Raw genomic sequence first — 25434 nt, 5'->3', positions numbered from 1 at the left:
GCAAAAAGGAAAAGGGGGCATGGGATAGGGGTTTTCTAGGGAGGGGAAATGGGAAAAGGGAATGGCATCTGAAATGTAAATAAAATATAAAATAAAAAAAGAAAAAGAAGAAAATAACAATCATTGGTCATTAATATTGCTCAACAACAATGGGCTCAATTCTTCAGTAAAATGGCATGGGCATAAACAGAATCCATCATTCTCCTGTATACAGAAACACATTTCAGTAGCCAAGATAGACATTATCTCACAATAAAAAGCTAGAAAAAGGTTCCAGAGCAAATAGACCCAAGAAACAAGCTTTAGTAGCTGATCTAATATCAAATAAAATATACTTCTGACTCAGAGTAATCAAAATAAGTAAGGATGCTTCATATTCATTTAAAAAAATCCACCAAGATGGCATCTCAATTCTGAGCACATATGCCATGAATGCAAGTAGAAAAAACAGTACTAAAGCTTAAATCACACAGAGAACCGCACACATTAATAGTAGAGAACTTCAACACCCAACTCTGACAGAAACTAAGCAGAAAAATAATAAATCTAACAGGTTGTGATTCAAATGAACCTAACAGATATCTACAAAAACATTATAGATATATACCTTCTTCTCAGCATTACACAGAACGTTCTCAACAATTGTCCATATAATCAGGCAACACAGAAGCCTCAACTGGAACAAGAAGATTGAAATAACCCCTTGTATCTTATCAGATCACCATGAATAAAAGTTGGACTTCAACAACAACAAACAACACAAAGCCTGCATACTCTTGAAAACTGAACAACTCTCTACTCAATAATCACTGAGTCAGGAAAGAAATAAAGAAATTAAAGACTTCCTGAAATTCAATTAAAATAGGCAACAAAATACTCAAATTTATGTGACACTATGAAAGCAGTGCTAAAAAGTCAATTACGAGTACTAATTGTCCTTATAAATAAATTGCAGTAAATACCGTGTGTGTTCTTTTGTGATTGGGTTAATGTTAACTCACCCGGGATGATAATTTCTAGTTCCTTTCATTTACCTAAGAATTTCTCGAATTCATTATTTTTAATAGCTGAGTAATACTCCATTGTATAAATGTCCCACATTTTTTTTTTTTATCCAGTTCTGTGCTGAAGGGCATCTAGGTTCTTTCCAGCTTTTGGCTATTATAAATAAGGCTGCTATGAACATAGTGGAGCATATGTCCTTGTTATATGTTGGAGCATCTTCTGGGTATATGCCCAGGAATGGTATAGCTGGATACTCAGGTAATAGTATGTCCAATTTTCTGAGGAACTGCCAGACTGATTTCCAGAGTGGTTGTACCAGCTTGCAATCCCACCAATAGAGGAGTGTTCCTCTTTTTCCATAGAGGTTCCTGGGTGGTGGGGGGAAAGGTAGGTTAGTGGATAAAATCTGAAATATAAATATAATACCCAATAAAAATAAATTAAAAAATAAATTGGAGAGTTTTCATACTAATGAATTAAGAGTAAATCTGAAGACTCTAGAGAAAAAGAAGTAAACACACTCAGAAGGAGTAAATGACATGAAATAATCAATCTGTGGGGCTAAAATTAAACAATTAGAAACAAAGAGAATAATACAAAGAATCAAGGAAAATAAGAACTGGTTCTTCGAGAAAATCAACAAGATAGAAAAATGCTTAGCCAACCTAACTAAAGTCAAAGGGATAGGTACCCAAATTAACAAAATCAGAAATAAAAAAGAAGACATAGCAACAAACACTGAAAAAATTCGAAGAATCATTAGGTCTTAGATCAGAAGCCTGTACTCCACAAAATTTGAAAATCTAAATGAAATTGATGATTTTCTAGAAGTATGCCAATTATCAAAGCTACATTAGGATCAGGTAAACTATCTAAATAGTCCTATTAGCCCTAAGAAAATAAAGCAGTCATTGAATGTATCACAATCAAAAAAAAAAAAAAAAAAAAAAATCCAGGGCCAAATGATTTTAGCACATAATTCTACCAAACTTTTAAAGATCATCCAATGCCAATACTTCTCAAACTATTCCACAAAATAGAAATAGAGAAGAAAATAAACACTGCCAAATTCATTTCATGAGGACACAGTCACCCTGATCCCTAAACCACATAATTACTCTAAAAGAAAGAGAATTTCAGATGAATTTCTCTTATGAACATTGATAAATACTCCATAAAATAGTCACAAACTGAATCCAAGAACATATCAAAGAGATCATCCACCATCTCAGGGAAGTAGGGGTGGTTCAATATATGAAAATCCATTAAAGTAATGCACAATATAAACAAACTCAAAAAATGATCATCTCATGAAATGCTAAAAATAGAATTTTACAGAATCCAACACCCCTTTATTTTAAAAGTCATGGAGAGATAAGGGATATGAGGTGCATAGCTAAACAGGATAAAGGCTATAAACAGCAAGCCAATAGCCAAAATCATGTTAAATGGAAAGATAGTTAGATCAATTTCACTAAAATTGGTGACAAGGCAAGGCTGTCTACTCCTTCCTTATCTCTTTAATGTAATACTTGATGGTTTTGGCAGAATAATAACAAAACTAAAGAAAATCAAGGGGATATAAGTTAGAAAGAGAGAAGTCAAAGTATTGCTTCTTGCACATGATATAATGGTATACCTGAATAGCCCCCAACATTCTACTAGAGAACGCTGACAGCTGATAAACACATTCAGCAAACTGCCTGACTACAAAGTTAACTCAAAGAAATAAGTAGTCCTCCCCTATACAAGTGCTAAGTGAGTTGAGAAAGAACTTAAAGAGACAATACTTTTCATCAGACTTACAAATAATATTTAATATCTTGATGTAACTCTAACCAAGCAAGGGAAATACCTGTATGATAAGAACTTTGAGTCCCCTAAGAAAGAAATTGTGGAAGATGTAAGTTGGAAAGATCTCCCAAGGTCATGGCTCAGTAGGATTAACAGTGGAAATGGCCATCTTACAAAAGCCAATCTCCAGATTCAATACAATTCCCATCAAAATTCCAACACAATTCTTTATAGATCTTGAAAGAACAATTCTCGACTTCATATGGAAAAAACAAAAATCCCAGAATAGCTTTTTAAGAATCCTGAACAATAAAAGAACATCTGGAGGTATCACTGTCCCTGACATCAAGTTTTACTATGGAACAATTGCAATAAAAATCTGCATGGTATTGGTATAGAAATAAACAGGTGGATAGATGAAATTGAAATGAAAACCAAGGAATAAACCTGCACATATATGCACACTTAATTTTTGACGAAGTAGCCAAAACTATACAATGGAAAAGGGAAAGCCCCTTTAGCAAATCCTGCTGGTCTAACTGGAAATCAGCATGTAGAAAAAAATTCAAATAGATATATATTTATCTCCCTGCATAATACTCATGTCCACGTGGATCAAAGACCTCAGCATAAAACCAGAAACACTAAATCCAATAGACCAAAAGTAGGGACGAGCATTGAACTCGTTGGTACAGGAGATGACTTCCTGGACAGAACACTAATGGCTCAGACACTAAGGTCAAGAATTACTAAATAGGCCTCATGAAACTGAAAAGCTTCTATAGGTCAAAGGACACCATCATTAGGACAAATCAACAGCCATGAGCATGGGGAATCGTTCCATTTTCTGAGGTCTTCTTCGATTTCTTTCTTGAGAGACTTGAAGTTCTGGTTATATGGATCTTTCACTTATTTGGTTAGACTTACTGGAAGATATTTTATATTTGTGACTACTGTAAAGGGTGTCATTTTCCTATTTTCTTTTTCAGCCCATTTATCATTTGTATAAAAGAAGGCTACTGATTTTTTGAGTTAATTTTATATCCAACCACTTTGCTGACATTGTTTATCAACTGTACAATATCCCTGAGAGAATTTTTGTAGTCACTTATGTATATTATCATATCATCCACAAATAATGATACCTTTACTTGTTTTCCAAGTTGTATCTCTTTGATCTCCTTTAAATGTCTTACTGCTCTAGCTAAAACTTCTAGTACTTGTGTGTGTGTGTGTGTGTGTGTGTGTGTGTGTGTATGTGTATGAAGAGCCTTGTCTTGTTCCTAATTATAGTAGTAATACTTTAAGTATCTCTCCATTTAATTTGATGTTGACTGTTGGTTTGCTGTATATTATTTTTATTATATTTAGGTATTGACCTTGAATTCCTTATGTCTCTAATACTTTACGATGAAGGAGTGTTGTATTTTGTGAAAGGCTTTTTTAGCACCTAATGAGATGATTATGTGATTTTTTTCTTTGAGTTTGTTTATATAGTGGGTTACATTAATATATTTTCATATGTTGAACCAAACTGGCATCCCTGGGATGAAGCCTACTTGATCATGGTGGATGATGGTTTTGATACATTCTTTGGTTCAGTTTGCTAGAATTTTACTGAGTATTTTTGCATTGATATTCAAAAGCAAAATTGGTCAGAAGTTGTTTTTCTTTGTTGTGTCTTTGTGTGGTTTAGATATCAACATCACTGTGAGATTTATTTGTTTCCTTTTTAAAAGTTTCTACCTATTTACCTGTGTTTTCCTGTATTTCTTTCAGTGAGTTATTTATAAACTCCTTGAAGGATTCAATTATGTTCATGAGACAGGACTTTAGGTCAGCATCCTGGTTCTCAGGTGTACTGGAATATAAAGGGTTTGATGTAGTGGCAGAACTGGGTTCTGATGATGCCAAAGTATATTGACTTCAGTTGCTTATGATCTTGTGCTTGCCTCTCACCATATGGTTACCTCTGGTGTCAACTGGCCTAGGTTTCTCTGTCTGGAATCTGCCTCTTCTGTCCCTGGGTTGCTGCAGATCTCCTAGGAGACCTGTGCATCTGGCTGTAGATCTCTTGGGAGGCCTTCAGAGTGTGGGTCCTTCAGGGGGCACACAAGCAGATGATCTGTTGCCCTGGGTGCAGCACATCTCCTTGGAAGCCTTCAGACTATGGGATCTTCAGAGGAGCAGACAAGGTGTTGACTTTCCATGGTAGAAGGCTCAGGCTAGAGGGGCAGTGACATTTGAGTAGAGAGGATGGGTTCCAAGTCCTCTGGGCTCCTCAGAGTTTCCAGCTGCTGCAATTATTTGGGAGGGTCCCTTACTTGTACCCCTGGGTACAGCATATCTCCTGGGAGGCCTTCAGATTCTGGGGTCTTCAGAGGGGCAGATAAGCGGATGTTTTTCCATCAACAGGGTATTGGTCATTTTCTTATCAGCTTTGAGCAATGCAAGTTATATTTTAACTTTTTGGCTAATGATTTTTTGATAAAAGTTCAAGCAGTATAGAAGGGATCACATTCTGAACAGGACTTTGATTTTCAGGATGCCTGGGAAGTGGATTTCTGCTCTGCTGCTGCTGAAGATAAGTTGCTGCTTCATATCTGCAAAGTGTGGGAAGGTGTTGGTGTGGCCGGTGGAATTCAGTCACTGGATGAACATAAAGATAATACTGGATGAACTTGTACAGAAGGGCCATGAAGTCACTGTTCTGAGACCTTCATCTTCCATCTTTCTTGATCCCCAAAAATCCCCTGGCCTTAAATTTGAAACTTTTCCTACATCTGTCAATAATAATGAACTGAAAAAATTTTTTGCAAGGTTTGTGGACACTTGGACTTATGAGATTCCAAGAGATACGTGTTTATCATATTCTCCTTTACTACAAAATATAATTGACGAATATGCTGATTACTGTCTAATTCTTTGTAAAGACACAGTTTCAAACAAACAGCTCATGGCAAAACTACAAGGATCCAAGTTTGATGTCCTTTTGTCAGATGCCATTGGTCTCTGTGGAGAGCTCATAGCTGAACTGCTCCAGATTCCCTTTCTCTACAGTCTTCGCTTCTCTCCAGGCTACACAATGGAAAAATACAGTGGAGGACTTCTCCTCCCTCCCTCTTATGTACCTGTAATTTTGTCAGGATTAGGTGGCCAAATGACATTCACAGAGAGAGTGAAAAATATGATATGTATGCTTTATTTTGACTTCTGGTTCCAGACATTTAGAGAGAAGAAATGGAATCAGTTTTACAGCGAAACTTTGGGTAAGTTATGTTTCTCTTCACAGGCTTAATGATTTAAGTTCATACACATGTAAGAATACATTTCCATTAAATATAAAGTGAAGTTGTCTTTTACAGGTGATCAAATGTAATTATATTAGCTAACAAACTCTCTGTAAAAGCTCATATTATTGATCAAATAGAAGAAGGTAGCAGTCCTGATAGAAGACATTCTGTTAGCTGTATAGTTACATAGAGATGCAATTAGACTGTCCCTAAGTAATTTTATATCTCATTTATCACAAAAAGTTTCTCTAGTTTAATAAGTACCTAACACCTACTCACATCCAGTGTTCCAAAATTACCTGTAACTTCACCTTCAGGAAACCTGCTTCCCTTTTATGGTGTCCACAGGCACTGGCATAAACTTCGAATACACTCATGCAGAAACACATAAACATAAATGAAATATACAACATATAATGTTTTCTTTGAATTTCTTAAAAATTTCTGCTACTCTTGAAAGATGTGGTGTTATTTCCCAAGCTTAAGAGTAAAACTGAGGTTTCTACCAGCCCCATTTTTCTTCACTGTGTTATTTCATAACATTGATTTCAAATGTCTAATCTCTACAGTAGCATGCATAAACATGTACTCAGTCTGTATTTTTTTAAGTCATGTTTTATCTTTAAACACTATACCATAGTTATGACTGGCCAAAAATTTCTACTCTCATAATTTTTGAAAATATGGTGATTGTTTTAACATAATAAGTACTATTAAATGTGTTAGTAAGAAACAAGGTTTGAAGCACTAACTAGAAATTCAACCATTCATTAACTTCACATTTCCCTAGGCAACAGAAGGAAGAAAGATTAGCTACAAGCTTACATGACTCTGGGAATTCTGGGCAGGGTACAAATCATGGTGTGACTTTTGTACCTGGAATGTATATTTACCTTTGCACAGTTCCTTTTGAAGATTTAAAGAGAAGTAAAATGTGTACTTATTCATACAGTGGTTTAGTGGGTTATTTCATTAACTATTTATGGTATTAAATTAATGAAGAAACATGAGGTAAGTCCTACTGTTTCCCTTAAAAATAAACCCAAACTTAGATTTACATATATTACATTATATGAGTCACAAATCAATTATCGATGCAAATTATATTACATATAAATGAATGGTATTATACATATTACATACACATTTTAAAAGCATATGTTCTATATCAAACACAATTTTTCTAACACTTTTAAGGAAATATGTTGCATACTCAAGAGACAGTCGTGTCAACTTTTCTCTGTCTCATTTGCTCATTTTCTCTATCTAGGAAGGCCAACCACCTTAGCTGAGACAATGGGCAAAGCAGAAATGTGGTTCATTAGATCCTACTGGGATTTGGAGTTTCCTCACCCAACCTTACCAAATGTTGAGTATGTTGGAGGACTCCACTGCAAACCTGCTAAACCCTTGCCTAAGGTAAATTCATTCTTCTCATCTCTTTTTCATTTCATTTTATTTCTTGTGAATGTGATTCTACATCCTGTTGGCTTCTTGCTGGCAGATTCTGGCGAGAGGAGAGAGGTCCCAGTCCCACCGGGCCTCTCTGGGGCTGAGCGGGATGGCAAGTGTTAATGGCCCAAAAGGAACTCACCGGACCAGGAGTCTTGTTGAAGCAGGAATTCAACTTTACTGCATCAGCCTCTCACTTATATAAACTTGGAGCATACGAGGGGGATTTTTGGTGGGGTGAGATGACTAGGTAATGGGGAAGGATGATGGAGGGTATGGAGTGACTGACAGGGCCAGTGGCAAAGCTTTACATAAGCAACAGCTGGGCAGAGGCAGGGCCAAACAAGTCTTTCTGAGTCACCTAATATAGAAGTGACTGAAATAGGTCTCAAAACTCAAGCCAGCTTAGGCTCTCCCACAAGGCTGCAGAAACTCAAGCCGGGCTTGGATTTGTCCTCAAGGCCCAAATCAGGGCCAAAATGGGGCCCAATACATCTATCATTACCATTTTCTCCCAATGATAGAGATATATGGGAAGTGGAATTAAAAGTCCTGCTGATTAGGAGTTCAATAAACTCAGTAAAGAACACGATAGACCTAGAAAATCAGTGAGTTAAATTAAGTCATACCAGGGACTAGAATGATTAGCCATTGGTTACAGTCCTTACCAAACCATAACGATATGAGTTTAAATCCCAATGCCCACATAAAAAATTGGATGTCCTGGCACAGCATGATGACATTAGAGCTGATATTGCAGAAACAGGTTAATAATGAAGCTTGCTGCATATAAACCAGATAAAAATGATGAGATTCACGTTCAATGAGAGACAGTCTCAAAAACTATGTTAAAGATTGATAGAGAGGACATCTGATTTTAACCTTTGGTACCCATTTGCTAAAACAAAGGCAGGAAATCTCATACACACACAGTACAAAGACACACACACAATCATACACACAGGTGCAAAGACATACACATGCATACACATATATAAACACGCACGCCGAGAAATTAGGTCAGTTAAATTATCAGAAACTTTCAATACTTCAAAAGCTATAATTACCACATATGAGGTAATTACTTTTTTATCCAGAGAAAAACATTGACATAGTTTCTGTTCCAAAGAATGAATTGTGGAGGTTATCTTTGAAAATACTCTTAATTATACACAATATTAGAAAATTATTACATAGTGTATGTTTACCATGCAGTTATAAATATTTTATAAAATCTAAAACATTTAACTAATTGTAGTAGGAAATTCGTATTAACTATGACAAATGTACATACTACAACTTCAATATTATTTCATCAAACACTATATAATAATGTTAAATCAGCCATCATAGGAAAGAAATAAAACAGCAAGGGAAAATTATACTTTTTGTAGGATGAAAATGTAATGAATTTACAATTTTACAAATATTTCACATACTATGCTTGTACTACTGAGCTTTTATTTCACCAGAGAAAAATATGGAGAACATTTGTTGAACATGTGTGAGTACTCTTTGTACTGCTGCCTGTGATGTTCAAAGTGTTTGAATGTGCCAGTTCTATCTTTATAATGTTTTAACACCACTATTCTAAAAACTCCTAAGAATACTTCAGTTTTTATTCTTCAAGGCTTTTTGTAAGAGTTTCATGAGTGATTTTTCTACTATTATTATTGTATGATTAAAAAAAAAAATCTTTCCTTTCAGGAAATGGAAGACTTTGTCCAGAGCTCTGGAGAGCATGGTGTGGTGGTGTTTTCTCTTGGGTCAATGGTCAGTAACCTGACAGAAGATAAGGCCAACGCAATTGCATGGGCCCTTGCCCAGATTCCACAAAAGGTGAGGTAAAGTGCCCATGGGAAGCAACTGTTTACTGGGTCTACAAAAATCCTTGGAAGGTATGATTCTAGAAATGACTGTGTAGAACCTAAAGATTTAGGTAAGCTCTAATTGACCTAAGCCAATTTAGAAATAGATACACACAAGAGATGTTACAATACTACAGACAGTGTTTGGCGACAAGTACCTTGGATATGAACATTGTGATCACGGTGGACATATTCTGAAATGTGGGATTTATGATGGCATCACTGTCAGGGGTATGTAGACAGCAAATTCTCCAGAGTCACTTGTTCAATTTGTCAATTATTTAAATCTCTTCATATATAAGATTTTTCAGGGGGAGTTAATTTGTATTAATTTTTTTTCTAGCACAAGAACATTAAGCACATTTTTAAAATGTTTGAAATGTAGCATGAGTTTGTATTCTAACTTTGATGTAAGCCTGTTCAGTGTACAGTTAAGAGGGTAGTTTAAAGAAAAAGGATGTGCAAGACTTTTGAATATCCTTTTAGCTAACTGAGAGAAGGAATTTTTAAAAAGCCTACATATCTGGGCTCCCTGCCAGTATTTGTAGAAGAAATATCTAAAGGAAAGGTAGAGAGATGAGTGCTGCCATTTACAATCATCTCTTCACATCATAACACATGAACCATGTTTCTGCTTCTAACCAGTCTGAGTGAAAATCAGACCATTCAAGGAAGAAATACAAAAATAAGAGAGTCCAAGAGAATCGGATATGAAAAAAAGTATCAGATGAATCAATTCACATGGCACACTATAAAGTGATATGATTTGAATCTTTGAAAATTTATCAGTGTCTTAAGTTTTCTACCAGAAAAACTTCTCCTTAATCACATAAAATATATTTTTTGGATGATCCAATACTTAATTGATTCAGTCATTTAAAAAAACCTATTTTAGACATGTGGATAATGGTGCATTTTCTGAGACTGTTCTGAGAATTCTAGTACTAGCACCTATTATGGTTGTGGGCTTGTAATTATTTTATCTGTCACAGAAAATTCTGTTTCTGCAGTAAAATTTTTGAAAGTTGTCACAAGGAGTACATACCCATCAGTATGTCTAAAGAAGTAGTGTTAGATTTTGGAAGAGTTTTTGGTAGTCATATCACTTGTGAATCTCAAATTGTTTACAAATTGCAAAAAGTTGTTGCAGAGAGTAATATTCTCATCTTACCTGAACCAATTCCAGTTCAGGCCCCTAATAAGGTAATTTCAGAACTCCCAGACACACCTCGCAGAATGAAGCATATCCTCCATGTTTAACATATATTTGCTATATTTAGTGAATATCTAAGCTACAGAGATGGCTCAGTGCATAAAATGTTTTCAGGGCATTATGAGCAGCTCAGTTTGAATTCCCCTAATCCACATGAAGTCAGTCATTCATATGACTCTATGGAAATAGTACTGTCAAAGAAAGAAGGCAGAACTAGAATTCCTGGATCTTTGTGTGCTAGCAGTAGGAAAAAAAAATCAAACAAAGAAGAAATTCTGTCTGTAACAGGAAAGACATAAGATTGAACATCTGAGGCAGTCTTCTCCATGTCACACACTCATCTTGGTACACATAAACATGCGTTTGCACACAACAAATGGCTCACTCATGCTCCAACACGTACTGAACACACAGGGAGGGAGACAGACAAAAAGTTTGGGATGGAGAAAAAAAATCTAGTCTCAGAGATAATTACAATAATGTGGATGCTCAATCAAATTTCATGTGCAAATTGTCTAGCCCTACATGATTACAGATTCACAGGTCTCCATTAATATTCTTAGAATCCCAAAGTAAAACTGATTTCTCATTAAGAGATAAGATTATAGAATTTTGAATTCATGTGAATAAAACCCAACATGTACAAAAATCTGTTCAATAGAAAAACAGACCAAAGCTGAGCATGGGGATGGAAGATGGGCACACAATCCACACAGAGGCATGGACTCTTGACAACCGTTAGCTTGTGAGAGGGGAAGAGTGCAGCCCCTGGGAAGTCAACCATTCTCTAGTAGATCACACATGCAAAACACATTTGGAGTACACTAATTTGTCTTGAAGTAGTTTGTTTTTGTTGTTATTTTGTTTTTTTAGGGATACTAAGGTTGAAAGGAAAAAGGTGATTTAGGTAAGATTGTAATAGGTAGGAATTAATTCTTAGAGAAATTTAAGAAAAAGGAATATTATTCTCACTTCCTGTGGTCATAATTGCCATTTGGAGAGCAGATAGAAGTCCAGGGTGCAGATGATTCAAATATGTTCTGAACCATTGGTCCACAGGAATTGCTCTACAAAAGACATGTGTCTATTTGGGTAGAGTAGATACAGCAGGTTTAGTATCTGCTTTTAAAACCTACACCGACACCACTCCAGATGAAGAGAAAAACTAAAGTCTCATGTAATAGCTAACTTTATTCAGAGAATCAAACAGTTTATACTCAGAGGGTTAAGAATGGTCATATTAGTACATATCACATGAGTTTAAGCTTCGTACAATCATAAAGACAAGCTGCATGTGGTAAACATAAGCTTTGCCATAAGGGAACACAAAGAACACTTTAAAAACTCTAGATAACAGTAGCAAGCAGAAGTGATTAACCTGCAGTAGACCCACTCCTATCATATACTGCTGCGACAAGGGCAAACACACATCCTAGAAACGATCTCTTGGTTTGAAGAAATTGAGGTCAATGTCTCCTGTACTATTTTTTTGTGTGTTCTCAGAATCCCTCAAAAATTAATTCACGTGACTCTATTTCTGGAATGCTTTCAGACATCTGCCTCTTTAAAAAAAATTTTTAACGCAGAATATTCAGCGTGTTTTGTTGTGTGTGTGTGTGGTTGTTTTTCTATTTTAAATGTAGATAAATCTAATTGTCCTTTGACACATGTGTATCCACAGACACAAAGATCACAGCAGCTAGAATCAAGAGAAAGAGATTCTCAGGTGACAAAGGAGTCTGTTTAACTTCTCCATTGGTGCACAGGGTCTTTTCCTGGCCCCAAGAGGGTAGACTTAATCTGATGGTTTGTTCAATAAATCATTTTGCCCTTCTAGCTGGAGAATTGCTGTCTTCCTGATGACTGCACTATTTTCTCACTCTTCACCTTTGTCCTTCATGGCCCAGGGCTGAAGGAGCCTAAGAAGAATCCATAATTTTTCAGTAATAACAACTGTAATGCCAAATGCATATTCTTTCCCAAATTTCTTCAGGAAATGTGCTTCCAAGTCTCAAATTGTTTAAACCTCACTGTTCTGTCTAAAGGCAGTGCAGAGTGTTCTGTAGATAAATGATTTTGAGTTCCTGAACATGTATCACCTTCAGGTAAATTTCAAAGTAAGTGTAAATAAGGAAAGTGCAAGGATATACCTTTATGTCTCCCTGTTCCTATTTTTTTAAACAGTTATTTTAATGTTCTGTTTGCTCTTTCACATCATTTACAAAAGCTTTTAAATTTTTTTCTACTAAAGATTGGCTCATTGTCTCCTTTTATTGTAGCAGGCACTCCCACATGAGCAAAAGTTCTCAGCATTCTCTGAGGACAGAGGTAGAACTCAAATAAACTTAGAGTATAAACCAATACACACATGCACATATGGAATCCAAGGCAGAAGAGTTACATCTACTTTCGATAATTCAGTACTATTTCTACCTCTTGGATGAACTCTAGCTATAGGACTGTGACAGAGTAAGGAAGAACAAGTAGGACATTCTTGCACAATCTGTCTCACTTGTCTAAGTGGGATGTGGTATTGTACATGAACTCCAATAGCATTACTGTGTCAGTGATGATGTTTGCATTGTGGAGAGGTAAAAATAGCTAATGCATCAGCTTGCTTATTTTGTTCTGCAATCAAACCAGGGAGGTTAGAGTGTGCAAAAGTAGGAATTTTAAACACAGGATGAGTACAGATTTAACCAGTTGTTGTAGATCCTGGAGTAATAGGAGCATGGTAGGATGTGAAAATAAAATTAAAAGGTTCCTATCCTACCATAACAATCTGTACTTGAAATTTGAATATCCATAGAGTTCGGTAATTTTTTTTAGAACTGATTGTTGGATTATGATATTACAGCAAGGAATATATTCATATAATTGTTGACATGAGATCCTCCCCTGGTTTACTAATTGAGCAAACAGAAAAAGACATGTAGTTAGCGTTTTATGGCTTTTATGGTGTAAATAGATCCATTCCAAAGATTTATTCTCTTGTGCAATAATACCTATAGGAGATAACTTTGTGGGGAAAATAAGTAAATGTAAAGGGTACAAAGAAGCCATGTGTTAAAGAAATTAACTTTGGGTTCAAATAGCTGTAGTTCTTCACTTTTCTCTACAGATAAAAATCAACAATTATCCAGTGCCATTTCTCCTTTCAGAGTTTTAAACAATTAACTAGTGATTAAGTGGTATTCTTAAAGCAGTATATAGGGAGACTCGAAAGATGGCTCACTGGTTAAGGGAAGTGTCTGCTCTTCCAGAAGATCTGATTTTAATTCCCAGCACCTATGTACCATTTCACAACTGTATGTATCTTCACTTCTAAAAGATCTGGGACACACATCTGCCTTAAACCCCCACACAGACCTAGAGGTAGAACACCAATACAAATAAAACTAAAGGAATATACTTTTTAAAAGTAGCATGTAGGGAAATATCACTCCCTAATAAATTTTGAAAATGTTTTAAATGTCTTGTCTAATTAACATTTTCATGGGTGCTAGCAGGTATTCCTGTTAACAGGTGTTAACAAGTTCTACCATGTCTGATCTTTGTACTTCTTCAGGTGTGATACTAAGACAGTTTTATGTAGCACATGCTGAATCATGTCATATTCACATTGTAGCTCTTTCTCCTTTGAGGTGACTAACAGAATATCATCTATATAATGAATACTATAAGCCTGACGGAAGGCCTGTCTCATAGGCTCCAAAACCTTTTCTACATAGTATTGGTCCATAGTAGAGGATTTTTGCCTTACCTTGAGGTAATACAGTCCATTGATAGCAAAGCTGTGGTTTTCTATTATTGAGTGAAGAAACAGAAAATGTTATATAAACTTTATTATCAAAATGATTATGTATAGTGAAAAAGCAGATTTTCAACTCTAAAGCAATTAAAGGCCAACCTTTAGCAATAGCTGTCAGTGTATATAATCCAGGCTGTAAAGCTCTTATTAGCCACATGGTGGCATTAAGATTTCATAAGTCAATCAACTGTCTCTATTTACCATATTATTTTTTAACTAGAAAAACAAGAGAATTCCACAGGAAAAAAGACAGATCTCTGTTCCTACTCTCCAACTATTGTCTGACTACTTGTGAGGCACCTATAACTTTCCTTTAGAAGTGGGTCTTTGAGGTGGTCACACAGACTAAATAAATTTTATGTAATATTTGGACACCATAAAAAACCCAGTTCATGCTGATGATATTGTTCATGTGAGAATATAGGTTCCATAATTCCTTGTAACCCTTAACATAGTCCATTTCCTTTTTGATATTGCAATCTTCTCATTAGCAATTGCAATTTTGAAGAATAGTTAGCATCAGAAGTAGGAATATAGATCTCAGCATTAGATGGTTATAGAAAGTCTCTGCACCGACAATTGATCAAGATATGAGTCACAGAAGGCTATGGGAGTTGCATTATGCCTTCTTCATTTATATACTATAATTTTTTTTTAACATTTTCGGAGCTCAGAGTTCCCAACTCTCTCAGGGTTGAACTAATACGCCATTCAGGTGGCCACTCTTCAGTGGCTGAAGAAAAACATCAATTCCAGAATCAATCAATTCTATAAATGCTTTTTTGTTTTCTTTTAAACACAATAATGGTGTATCATTTCCCTTTTTAAAAAAAATGCTTAAAGCTACCGTTTTATTTGTACTACTGAATCTCCTTCATGGAGCACTGGGTTTTTTGTTTTTTAATGAAGAAATTATATAGACAATAATAATAAGTGTGCAAATGTTCCTTTGTCTTTATATTTCCAATTATTAGGTACTGAGACCATGACTGCTTTTTCCCCTGTATAACTTTCATCGATGACTCTAGATGAATCATGATTCCTCTCATGAATAAACTACTGTGTCCCAAATAGTCCAACTTGTCTGGGCAGATTAGGTCCCCAAAAACCTGTGTGTCACTTAAAAGGACATGGAAGCAGGGAAATGGCAATGCTTTAGGACAGGAATATCAATAGCAGTGCCTCCTAGAGCAGTAGCATGTAACAAAAGAATAGATTGGTTATGATCTGAAGCTGACGTAAATGTTATTTTTTTTTTTAGATTTAAACCTTTACGCTGTGGAGTTCTAAAGGCACCATCATCAGGTTTCTCTATTGTTGACTTGTATTGCTATTGTTGCCACATAATCATATTTAAATAGCATCCCTTAGCCCAATGTTTTACTTTCTTGCATATAGGGCTTAAGCCAGGAGCTCATTGATTCTGGGCATTCAATTGTTGTAAGGGTGAATTACAGTATGCCTTTATGTGGTCACTTTACCAACACCAGCTTTTGTTCACCAAAGATTCCCATAGCAGCTAATTTTCTCTGTTTGTAAGCCCCTGCATTTCTATGTAACTTCAGAACGTCCATAACATTTTCTATCTGTCTTTGAGGCCTGATTAATCTTCATAATCTTCTTTGTCATTATCAAAAGTAACTGTTTTAATAAGAACTCTTGAATCTGTTACCACTTTAATTGTTTTTCTGTAGCGTATTTGAGTCTCCCTATAAAATCAGCATAAGGCTCTAAGGGATCTTATATATTTAGTATATAAGTATACTCAAAGTCAGATTTTTAATCAGTTTTCATACAGGCAGCCATAGCTACATCCCTAACTGAAAAGGCTGAAAAAGGTATATTATACGACTGATAATACCTGTTGATACCTATATACCAATCCCAGCCAGCATTTCATTGTGACATTTCTAGAATTACCTCTCAGTCCTAGCTAGCAAACTTTTTCATGGGCTTTATCTGTAAGCCACATTTGCCAGTGAAGAGATTGGAAAGGGCTAAAAACCATCTTAGCAATTACATAAAAATCATATAACAAACACTGCACATTATTGCTCCAACCAAAAAGAAATTCATAACTATATGGAAAAGTAGGTCCATAGGAAACACAGGACTTTTAAATTTTTTGATAATATCCATGTCTAATTCCTGATAAATGTTTTGATGTTATTGAAATTTCATGGGAAGCACAATCACAGCTCATGGTCCCAAAGGAATGGATCAATTAATTTGTTTTCCCTGCCATATCCTCACTTGTCTATGTTGTAAAGTGAGCATTTTCATAGGCTCTCCTAATCTTCATCATAAGTAGAGAAATCCAAGGTTAGATTGGTGATCAAATTCTTTATCCCATGCTTCAGGATCATCAGGAACCAATTTACTGCATAGTTATTAATGATGCTGTTTTTACTTTTGACTTTTGCCTCTACTGGGAAAATCATAATATTTGCCTCTTTTACTAATTTAAGATAGGATCATCCAGTTTATATTCATGCAATGAATTAGTCATCTCTTCCCCATGATTATAAATCTCCTTATCTTTGTGAAGTATTTTGAGAACAGTCTAAAGCAATACCCATGTGATCCAAAATTGAAAGGGTATCTTTTCCCTCTTGTTTGGATGCTTTTTCAATATTCATTCAGACTCAGTCCCATACTTCTTCACCTACTATGACATCTTCGGCAAACTAGGGATTATAATCACAAGCAATTTGAAATCCATCTAATACTTGTGACTTTGATACATGTGCTCCTGGTTTCTTTAAAGCAATAATGCACAACCTCAACATAAGGCAAAGCCTTCCCTGTTTTCTGCCCTATTATTCTCATTCACCTCTTTCTGTGAGGGTCTTCAATGTCCTATCCTGAAGGCAACTATAGGTCCCCCTTCAGTACCACTTGTCACAGCTCCAGAGACTTGGTAGAATGGAGCTGATAGATGAGGCAGATTAAAATCTCATGAAATGGCCAACTTTATTCAGACAATCCAATAATGCATACTCTGAGGGCTCACAAATGTTATATGAGTAAAGATTACATGATTTCAAGCTGTGCACAATCACAAGGACAGAACCTGTATGACAAAAACAGGTTTTCCATAGAAGTACATGAAGGAGAGTTTAAACACTATGTGAATAACAATAACAAGCAAAAATATATACACTCAATCCCACCTGGGAAGATGGCATATACACATAGCAAGAACAACCTTCTGGTTTGAATCAACTGAGGTCACAAGACTTAATCTGTTTTTAGACATCTACTGACATGACTCTCTTCCTGGACAGTGTTCCAAGACTCCACTATGCACCATTACTTCAGCCAGATGATTCCATATTCCTATTGGCAAACACAATGACATTACTTATAAGAACTCCAGAGCAGAGATAATTGTGGATGGGGAACATCTATCATAAGTAAATAGTAAAAAAAAATTCATTAAAAATAAAAGTAAACTCTTTAGTATTTTAAAATGAAATGAAATTAAACATGGAATATTAGACTATCATAATAATTTGTATAAAATACAAATTATAAATAATGTGGCACTCTTCTCTGTAGTTGAATTATGTCAGGATGGCAATTGAGTTAAATACTTTCATGTAGTATTCACTATTACATTTTTCTAAATATGGAAAGTGGTGGTTACAGTCAACCTGTCTAAATGTAAAAATAAACACAGTAACTGTTGGTACTCTCTTGCTCAATCTTTTAAGAATTGCCATTGCTCACTGCTTCTGAGTTGCTCAACAATCCTACAGGAGGTATTTAGCTAAGTTTTCCCTTCAAAAAGCTACATTTTTAATTATTTCTCTTTTGGAAATTATAATAACATCATTTCTTCCTTTTCATTCCTCCCTCCAACCACTCTCATACTGTGCCCTTGCTCTCTTTTATGCTCATGGCATAACTTTTCACTAACTATTGTTAGATACACACACACACACACACACACGTATATTCCTAATATAACTTGCTCAGTCTTTATAATGTCAAATTTGTCTCCATCAACATAGATTATCTAACATTTAACAGGTTCTTTGGAGATTTGATGGCAAAAAACCAGACACCTTAGGACCTAATACCAGAGTCTACAAGTGGCTTCCTCAAAATGATCTTCTTGGTAAGACTTTGGAAAACAAATTCTGAATCACAACTGACTCTGATTCACATTCCTATCCTTGTTGACTTCAGAATCTTTCATATTACACTTAGTGAACTGATTATATATTAAAAAAAAACAAGTTCTGAAATGCATTTTGTCTTTTTAAACACTCACTTTTTTTCTTTTCTTCTATGGGCTTCCTGTGATCCACTGGAAATCTGTATTTCATAGTTCAAGTCTCAAGTCACATTCAAATCTGCAGAAATAGTTCTCTATAAATCGAACTTCTTCCTGCTCTGAGACAGAAAAGCATTTCAGTGAGGTTATGAATATAAACAAACTCCATGAAGAAAATCTCCTTTCAGTTCCTCATAGTATACATTTCTCTTGTCATGTCTAAGACAGCTTATTAATGTTGATCTGAATTCATCTTATTCGAGGTCATCCGAAAACCAAAGCCTTTATAACTCATGGTGGAGCCAATGGCCTCTATGAGGCCATCCATCATGGAATCCCTATGATTGGCATTCCTTTGTTTGGAGAACAACATGATAACATTGCCCAGATGGTGGCCAAAGGAGCAGCTGTTGCGTTGAATATCAGAACATTGTCAAGGTCAGATTTGCTCAATGCACTGGAGGAAGTCATTGACAATCCTTTGTGAGTATGACCTTTGAAAGTGTGATTTATTTATTTATTTATTTATTTATTTATTTATTTATGTTTTCTTTTATTCATTCATTGGACTTCTTCCTGAAGGTCAAATGAGCAAGAATTACCCTAAATGTAAAAATAATGGTAGGAGCAGAGACAAATTGATTTTGTGTTTACATTATTCTCTCCCTTAGTTATTACTTTTATTCCATGTGATTCTTTATGTTTCTTTGCTATTTAAATCAGGGCCATCTTAAGTATAAAATCTTCTCCTTCATCCTCCACACTGCTTGACAAAAGAGGCATATGACATAAGATCTGGCCAATTTTTCTTTTGAAATCTTAGTAAAGAAATTTACAGATTTTTTTATTGGTTATTTTATTTATTTACATTTCAAATGTTGTCCCCCTTCCCAGTTTCCCCTCAGTCAGTTTTAAAGATAATACAAAATTAAAATAGCTAAATAGCCAATGAGTGAAAACAAATGAAACGTTAAGTGTAGTATCAGATGTGTTACACAGAGAAGCCACAGGAAAACACTACAATGAAGAAACCTGAATGTTATAAAAAGAGATATGAAACTTTTATTGCAGCTGTTACTTTCATCATCAAAAAACAAGAGATAAGAACATAAACATAAGCATATGGTTGAATGTGTACCTGTGCAACCCAATATTTTAGCATAAAAGTGAAAACCTATTAGAGTAAGGCAAATGAACAAGCCTATGACCATTTTTACATGTGACTTGGATAATCAATAACACCACTCTTTTGGGCTTTAGCAACATCCTTCTTGTTATTTCCTCCATTGCCCTCCTCTTCTTATTCCCGTCTCTTTCTCCCTTCCCCTCTTCCCATTTCCCTAATCAGATCCCTTGAATTCTGCCATCTCCCTTCACACTCTTCACACATTATTCTGTATTTACCTCCCTCCCCAACTCTAAGAATCCTCTCCTGTTCCCATTCCTCCATCAGATACATTTAATACGAAATTGTAAATAACTGTAATATACATACTAAGAAATGAGAATGATTTTATGAGAAGTACACAATTTTGCTGTTGTTCTTTGTAAATAGTAGGAGGACAAGTTACCATCATTGTAATTACTCCCCATTGTGATACATCAAACTGATATTTAGGGCTGCTAACTCATGTCTCTGAGTCTCGTTTCTCCTTTATATAATCATCAATAATCTTTTCAACAGTAGAATCAAATGCACCTCCGTGCTTCAGTGTGAAATACTGACTACTCTTACTTCTTTTTTTTTTAAATTGGCATAGTATTTTTACTTATTTTAAGTTTTTAATTAGGGTTTTGTTTACATTCCAAATGTTGCCCCGCTGCTTGATCCCCACTTCCATAGTTTTTAATCCCATCTCCCCTCCCCTTTGCCTCTGAGAGAGTGCTTTCCCACCCACCCACCAACCCACCCCCTCTGAACCCTTGGGCATCGCCCTTCCCTGGGATATCAAGTCTTTACAGCTATAGGCACATCATTTCCCACTGAAGCCAGATGAGGCAGTCGTCATATGTGCCTGGGGCCATAGACCCTTACATGTATGTACTTTGGTTGGTGGCTTAGTCTCGGGGAGCTCTGAGGGGTCCAAGTTGGTTGATATTATTGTTCTTCCTATGATATTGCCATCCCCTTCAACTCCTTCAGTTCTTCCCCTAACTCTTGCATAGGGGTCCCCGATCTCAGTCCAATGGTTGGATATAAGTATTTGCATCTGTCTCAGTCAGCTACTGATAGTGGACAGCCATGGAGGCTCCTGTCTGCTAACATAGGTGCAGTAATAGTGCTAGTGTTTAGTGACTGACCTGGTACTGGATACCAAGTTAGGCCAGTGAGTGGATGGCCATTCATTCAGTCTCTGCTCCATTTTTAATCCCTGCATTTCTTTTAGACAGGAAAAATTCAGATTCAAAAATTTTTAAGGTTGATTGGTGACTCTGTCACTCCATTTTGAGTCCTATCTACATACTGGAGGTGGGATCTTCAGGTTCCATCTCACCATTGTTCAGCATTCTGGTTAAAGTCATCCCCACTGAGTACTGGGTACCTCTCACATCCCAGGTCTCGGGGACTTTCTAGAGGTTCCCCCCCACACACACACTTCACAACTGCATATTTCCAATCATTCTTTTGGCCCTTTTGGCTCCTGTCTCCCTCCATACCCCCCAGCCTGCCCCCCTTTGTCCCCTCCTCTCCTCTCAAATTCAGGTCCCTTCCTCCCTCTACCTCCCATGATTATTTCCTTTCCCCTTCTAAATGGGATTGAAGCATCTTCATTTGGACCTATGTAACCTGGGTTATAGCGGGCCTTTTGGGAGGCAAGCTGTGCTGTCTCTGCTTAGGACAGGCCTCCTATGTCCTTGGTTAGAGCAGGTTTCCTGTGTCCCTGTGTCCCTGGTTAGGTCAGACCTCCAGGAAGACAGGCAGGCTTTGGGGTCAGAGTGGCAGCACACTGATCTTTCTTCCTCTTTAAGGCAGACCTCCTGGGCGATAGGTAGATTGTGGGATCCCATGGCAGTGCATGCACACAGATCATTCATGGATTCAGATGGAAGTAATGACCAGAAGCGGGATGAGACTCTGCAGAGGAGGGTAGATCCCATGTCTGCAGGGCTCCGTCAGGGTCCCATCTGGCACAGGTTTTGGGTCATTGGTCTCACCTGTGTCCCTGATTAGGGCAGACCTCCTATGAGACAGGCAGGCTGTGGATTCCCAGGGGTGGGGACAGGGATTCATGTGGAGTTATTGAACCACTCTTAGTTCTAAAATGACAATGCTAACGAAAAATTGAGATCAGCAATAATAATGATCACAAGAGCAAGCTGTACGGGCCATGCACCGTGAAAATGATTTTTCATAAAGGCAAATGAACAACTGAAAATAGCCTGTTGTAATGAATAATCTAAGGTGAACTCATGCCTATCTGCTACACCTGGAAGGGGCACAAAAGCATAATCCATGAACACTTCAGAGTGTTTTTTAAGACTCTGAGGTCATGAGATTCTTGTTTTCATGACGTTTTTTCACAAATACTTAGAAATCTCATTACAAGATTCTACTCTTGGACCGTATTCTGACACTAGATAACTGAAGTTTCATGTACTCAAATAAAAATATCTTATTTTTGTATTTTTTGTGTTTAGGGGTTAACTGTATATAAACTCTAATATTTGACCTTTTCCAATTTTTCTCTTTATATGCATCCATCTTGTTTACTCAAGAAGCTTAGACATTCTTACTATCATCTTTTTAGGCATAAATATAAAACATGATTTATTTTTGTATAATTATTTTTACTATCTACACAAAAATTTATAACTGTGTGTTTTTCATTCATTCTGTGATTTTCTTAATGACCATTTTATCTATTGCAGCTATAAAGAGAATGCTATGTGGTTGTCAACCATTCACCATGAGCAGCCTATGAAGCCCCTGGACAGAGCAGTCTTCTGGATTGAGTTTGTCATGCGTCACAAAAGGGCCAAGCACCTGAGACCACTTGGACATAACCTCACCTGGTACCAGTACCACTCTCTGGATGTGATTGGATTCCTGCTCGCCTGTGTGGTGGCCACTGTAGTCCTTACTGTAAAGTGTGTCTTCTTTGTTTGCCGATTCTGTGTAAAGAAGGAAACGAAAATGAAGAATGAGTAGAGCTCATTGGTCATGCATTAGATGAATGAAATTTCAGCATCATTCTATTTTATGAACCACCTTCTAAGCACTCACTTATTACTTTACAGAAGCACGCTTTCTTTGCAATTGTGTACCATATAAAAAGACATGTAACTCTGTAGTTATCAAAGATCCTATCATTTATTTTAATTTTCAAACTATTTAATGTAAAACAATTTGCATGTGTAGAAACATGTGGAAAATGCAGATTTAATTGACAAAGTTTTAAAAATTAAAGTATTATTCTTCCAAAATTCAATATTTTCCATTTGCCTGTTTTTCCATACCAATTCTATAGCTGTCATACATTTCCAAAATACAAAAGACAAAAAATACCTTACTCTGACACTCTAAGTACACACACACACACACACACACACACGGTTTTTCTGAAGTTGTCTTAATTTTTTGTAGTCTGAGGTAAAGAGTGGTTTATTTCAGATATTAATATTAAATAATATGAAGATGTAGACTCCAGAAAAATTCTTAGCAAAAATAAAGTTATCAAAATTTTGTTCTATAAAAAGTACATGAAATCTATTCATGTACTTCAGGGATAAACAAATAATATTCTGAATTAATACCTATATAGTATGCTTTGGTGATTAAAAGAGAAGCAATTGTGACAAACTAAAATAAGGTTGTTTCCTCTATATGTTGTTATAAAAAGTGTTTTAAAATATACTTTCAAATATTAAATGTTAATAAAGAACAAAGTTCTGCAGTTGGGTAGAGAAAAAATTTTCAGGGCATTTTTCAACAGTTTGCAAAGTAAAACCTTTAAAGTTGATGAAATAAGTAAGAGACGGTGAGAAAGTATATGCTTTTGGTCACCATACTTTATTATAGTAGCATATCAAAGGAAAAACAAAACAGTTTGAGTTGTGGTTACAGATCCTTGGAACACATAATAGCTGGGAAGGCAGGGCAGCAGAGAGCAAAAAAAGAAACCTCACTCATCTCAAAGACATATATAAAGCAGAGAGAATGAGAAGAAAGTGGAGCTAAGCTATGAACTTTCAAAGATTGTTCCAATGATGTACTTCCTCCAGCAGCATATACATATACACATACACACAGATACATCATATATATATACATCATATACATATGCATCATATACATATACATCATACACATACACATTCACATGCATATATGGATTTTTAAAGTGTAGTAAAGAATTATACTAGTGCAGGAAAGTGGCAGTAATAGGTTCTTTTCTACCTTCATGACCTCATCAGCCCCAGATTGTTTCCAGTATCAAGCATGCTTTCTCCCCTGCTAAGGAAGCCTTAGGTGAAATTAGGCAGCTCCTGGTTACTACCAACTTCTGAGAGCTACTTGTGCACCTTTCCATAGACACCTTGACATGCTGGTTACTGCTGTGAATCATTAAGTGTTGCAGCACATCTCCTGCATCTATGGCCCAAGGAACACTGTGGAAAGTGGAAGGAAAAGTTTCTAAGAGGCAGAATACCAGCAAGTCTCTGATACTCTCCAAGAAATGCCTACAAAAACAAGAGCAGAAGAACACCATTCAATTTCAAAGGAGCACACCCCTAGACAAAGAAATGATGGGAATTTAGTTGTCTGTAGACTCAGCACAAATACCTAACTATATTCTAAATACTTATCTTTATAACCACCATAAAGTTAGGAACATAACTACCAAGACATGACCGGCCAATCACAATAACATACACATACTATACTAGCATGGATGGAAAATTTTACAATGTCATTTTAAACTTATTCAGTTTTGTCCTTAATTTTTAGGTTTTATTTTTAGGACAACTCTTTTTTTGTCATACAATAACTGTAATTTCATATTTCCATCCATAAGTTTTGCTGTTATCCACCTCCTCAATATTCTTCTTATTAATCATTATATTCCTTTACATTTCAAATGATATCCCCCATCCTGGTTACCCCTTCTCAAAACCTCCATCCTATATCTAGCTCTCTCGCCTCACTCCCTTTTGCCTCTATGAGGGTGCTCCTCCACCCACCCACCCACCCACTCCTGCCTCACTGCTCTAGCATTCCCCTATGCTGGGTCATCCAGCCTCCATAGGACCAAGAGCCTCCCCTGCCATTGATGCCTGATAAAGCCATCCTCTGCTACATATATATCTGGAGCCATGGGTCCCTTCATGTATACTCTTTGGTTGGTGGTTTAGTTCCTGGGAGCTCTGAGTAGTCTAGTTAGTTGATATTGTTCTGCCAACTGGGTTACCCCCCACTTCCCCTAGCTCTTCCACTGTGGTCCAGGTCTCAGTAAGATGGTCGGCTGTGAGTATTTGCATCTGTATTGGGCAGATGCTGGTAGAACCTCTCAAGGAACAGCCATACCAGGCACCTATCAGCAAATGATTCCAGGCAACAGCAATAGTGTGGGGGGTTGGTGTCTGCAGATGGGATGGATCCCTAGGTGGGGCAGTTTCTGGGTGGCCTTTGTTTCAGCCTGTGTTCCATTTTTGTCCCTGTCTTTCCTTTGGATAAGAACATTTCTGGGTTAAACAGTTTGAGATGCATGGGTGGC

The 25434-nt window shown here is 36.4% G+C and overlaps 1 protein-coding gene across 1 annotated transcript; it reads left to right on the top strand.

The window, feature by feature from the left end:
• The first annotated feature begins 5308 nt into the window (after positions 1-5308).
• Positions 5309-23148, top strand: LOC117712689 (UDP-glucuronosyltransferase 2B17). The gene is made up of 6 exons (XM_034508793.2): positions 5309-6068; positions 7363-7511; positions 9252-9383; positions 18472-18559; positions 18982-19201; positions 22589-23148. Exons 1-6 carry the CDS (start codon positions 5345-5347, stop codon positions 22866-22868), a joined length of 1593 nt encoding a protein of 530 aa, XP_034364684.1. The 5' UTR covers positions 5309-5344; the 3' UTR covers positions 22869-23148.
• Positions 23149-25434: the final 2286 nt, after the last annotated feature.

This window comes from Arvicanthis niloticus, chromosome 7, assembly GCF_011762505.2.
Source record: "Arvicanthis niloticus isolate mArvNil1 chromosome 7, mArvNil1.pat.X, whole genome shotgun sequence".
Taxonomy (NCBI): domain Eukaryota; kingdom Metazoa; phylum Chordata; class Mammalia; order Rodentia; family Muridae; genus Arvicanthis; species Arvicanthis niloticus.
The sequence above is the reverse complement of the archived record's forward strand: the minus strand, read 5'-3'. Positions and strand labels throughout refer to the sequence as shown.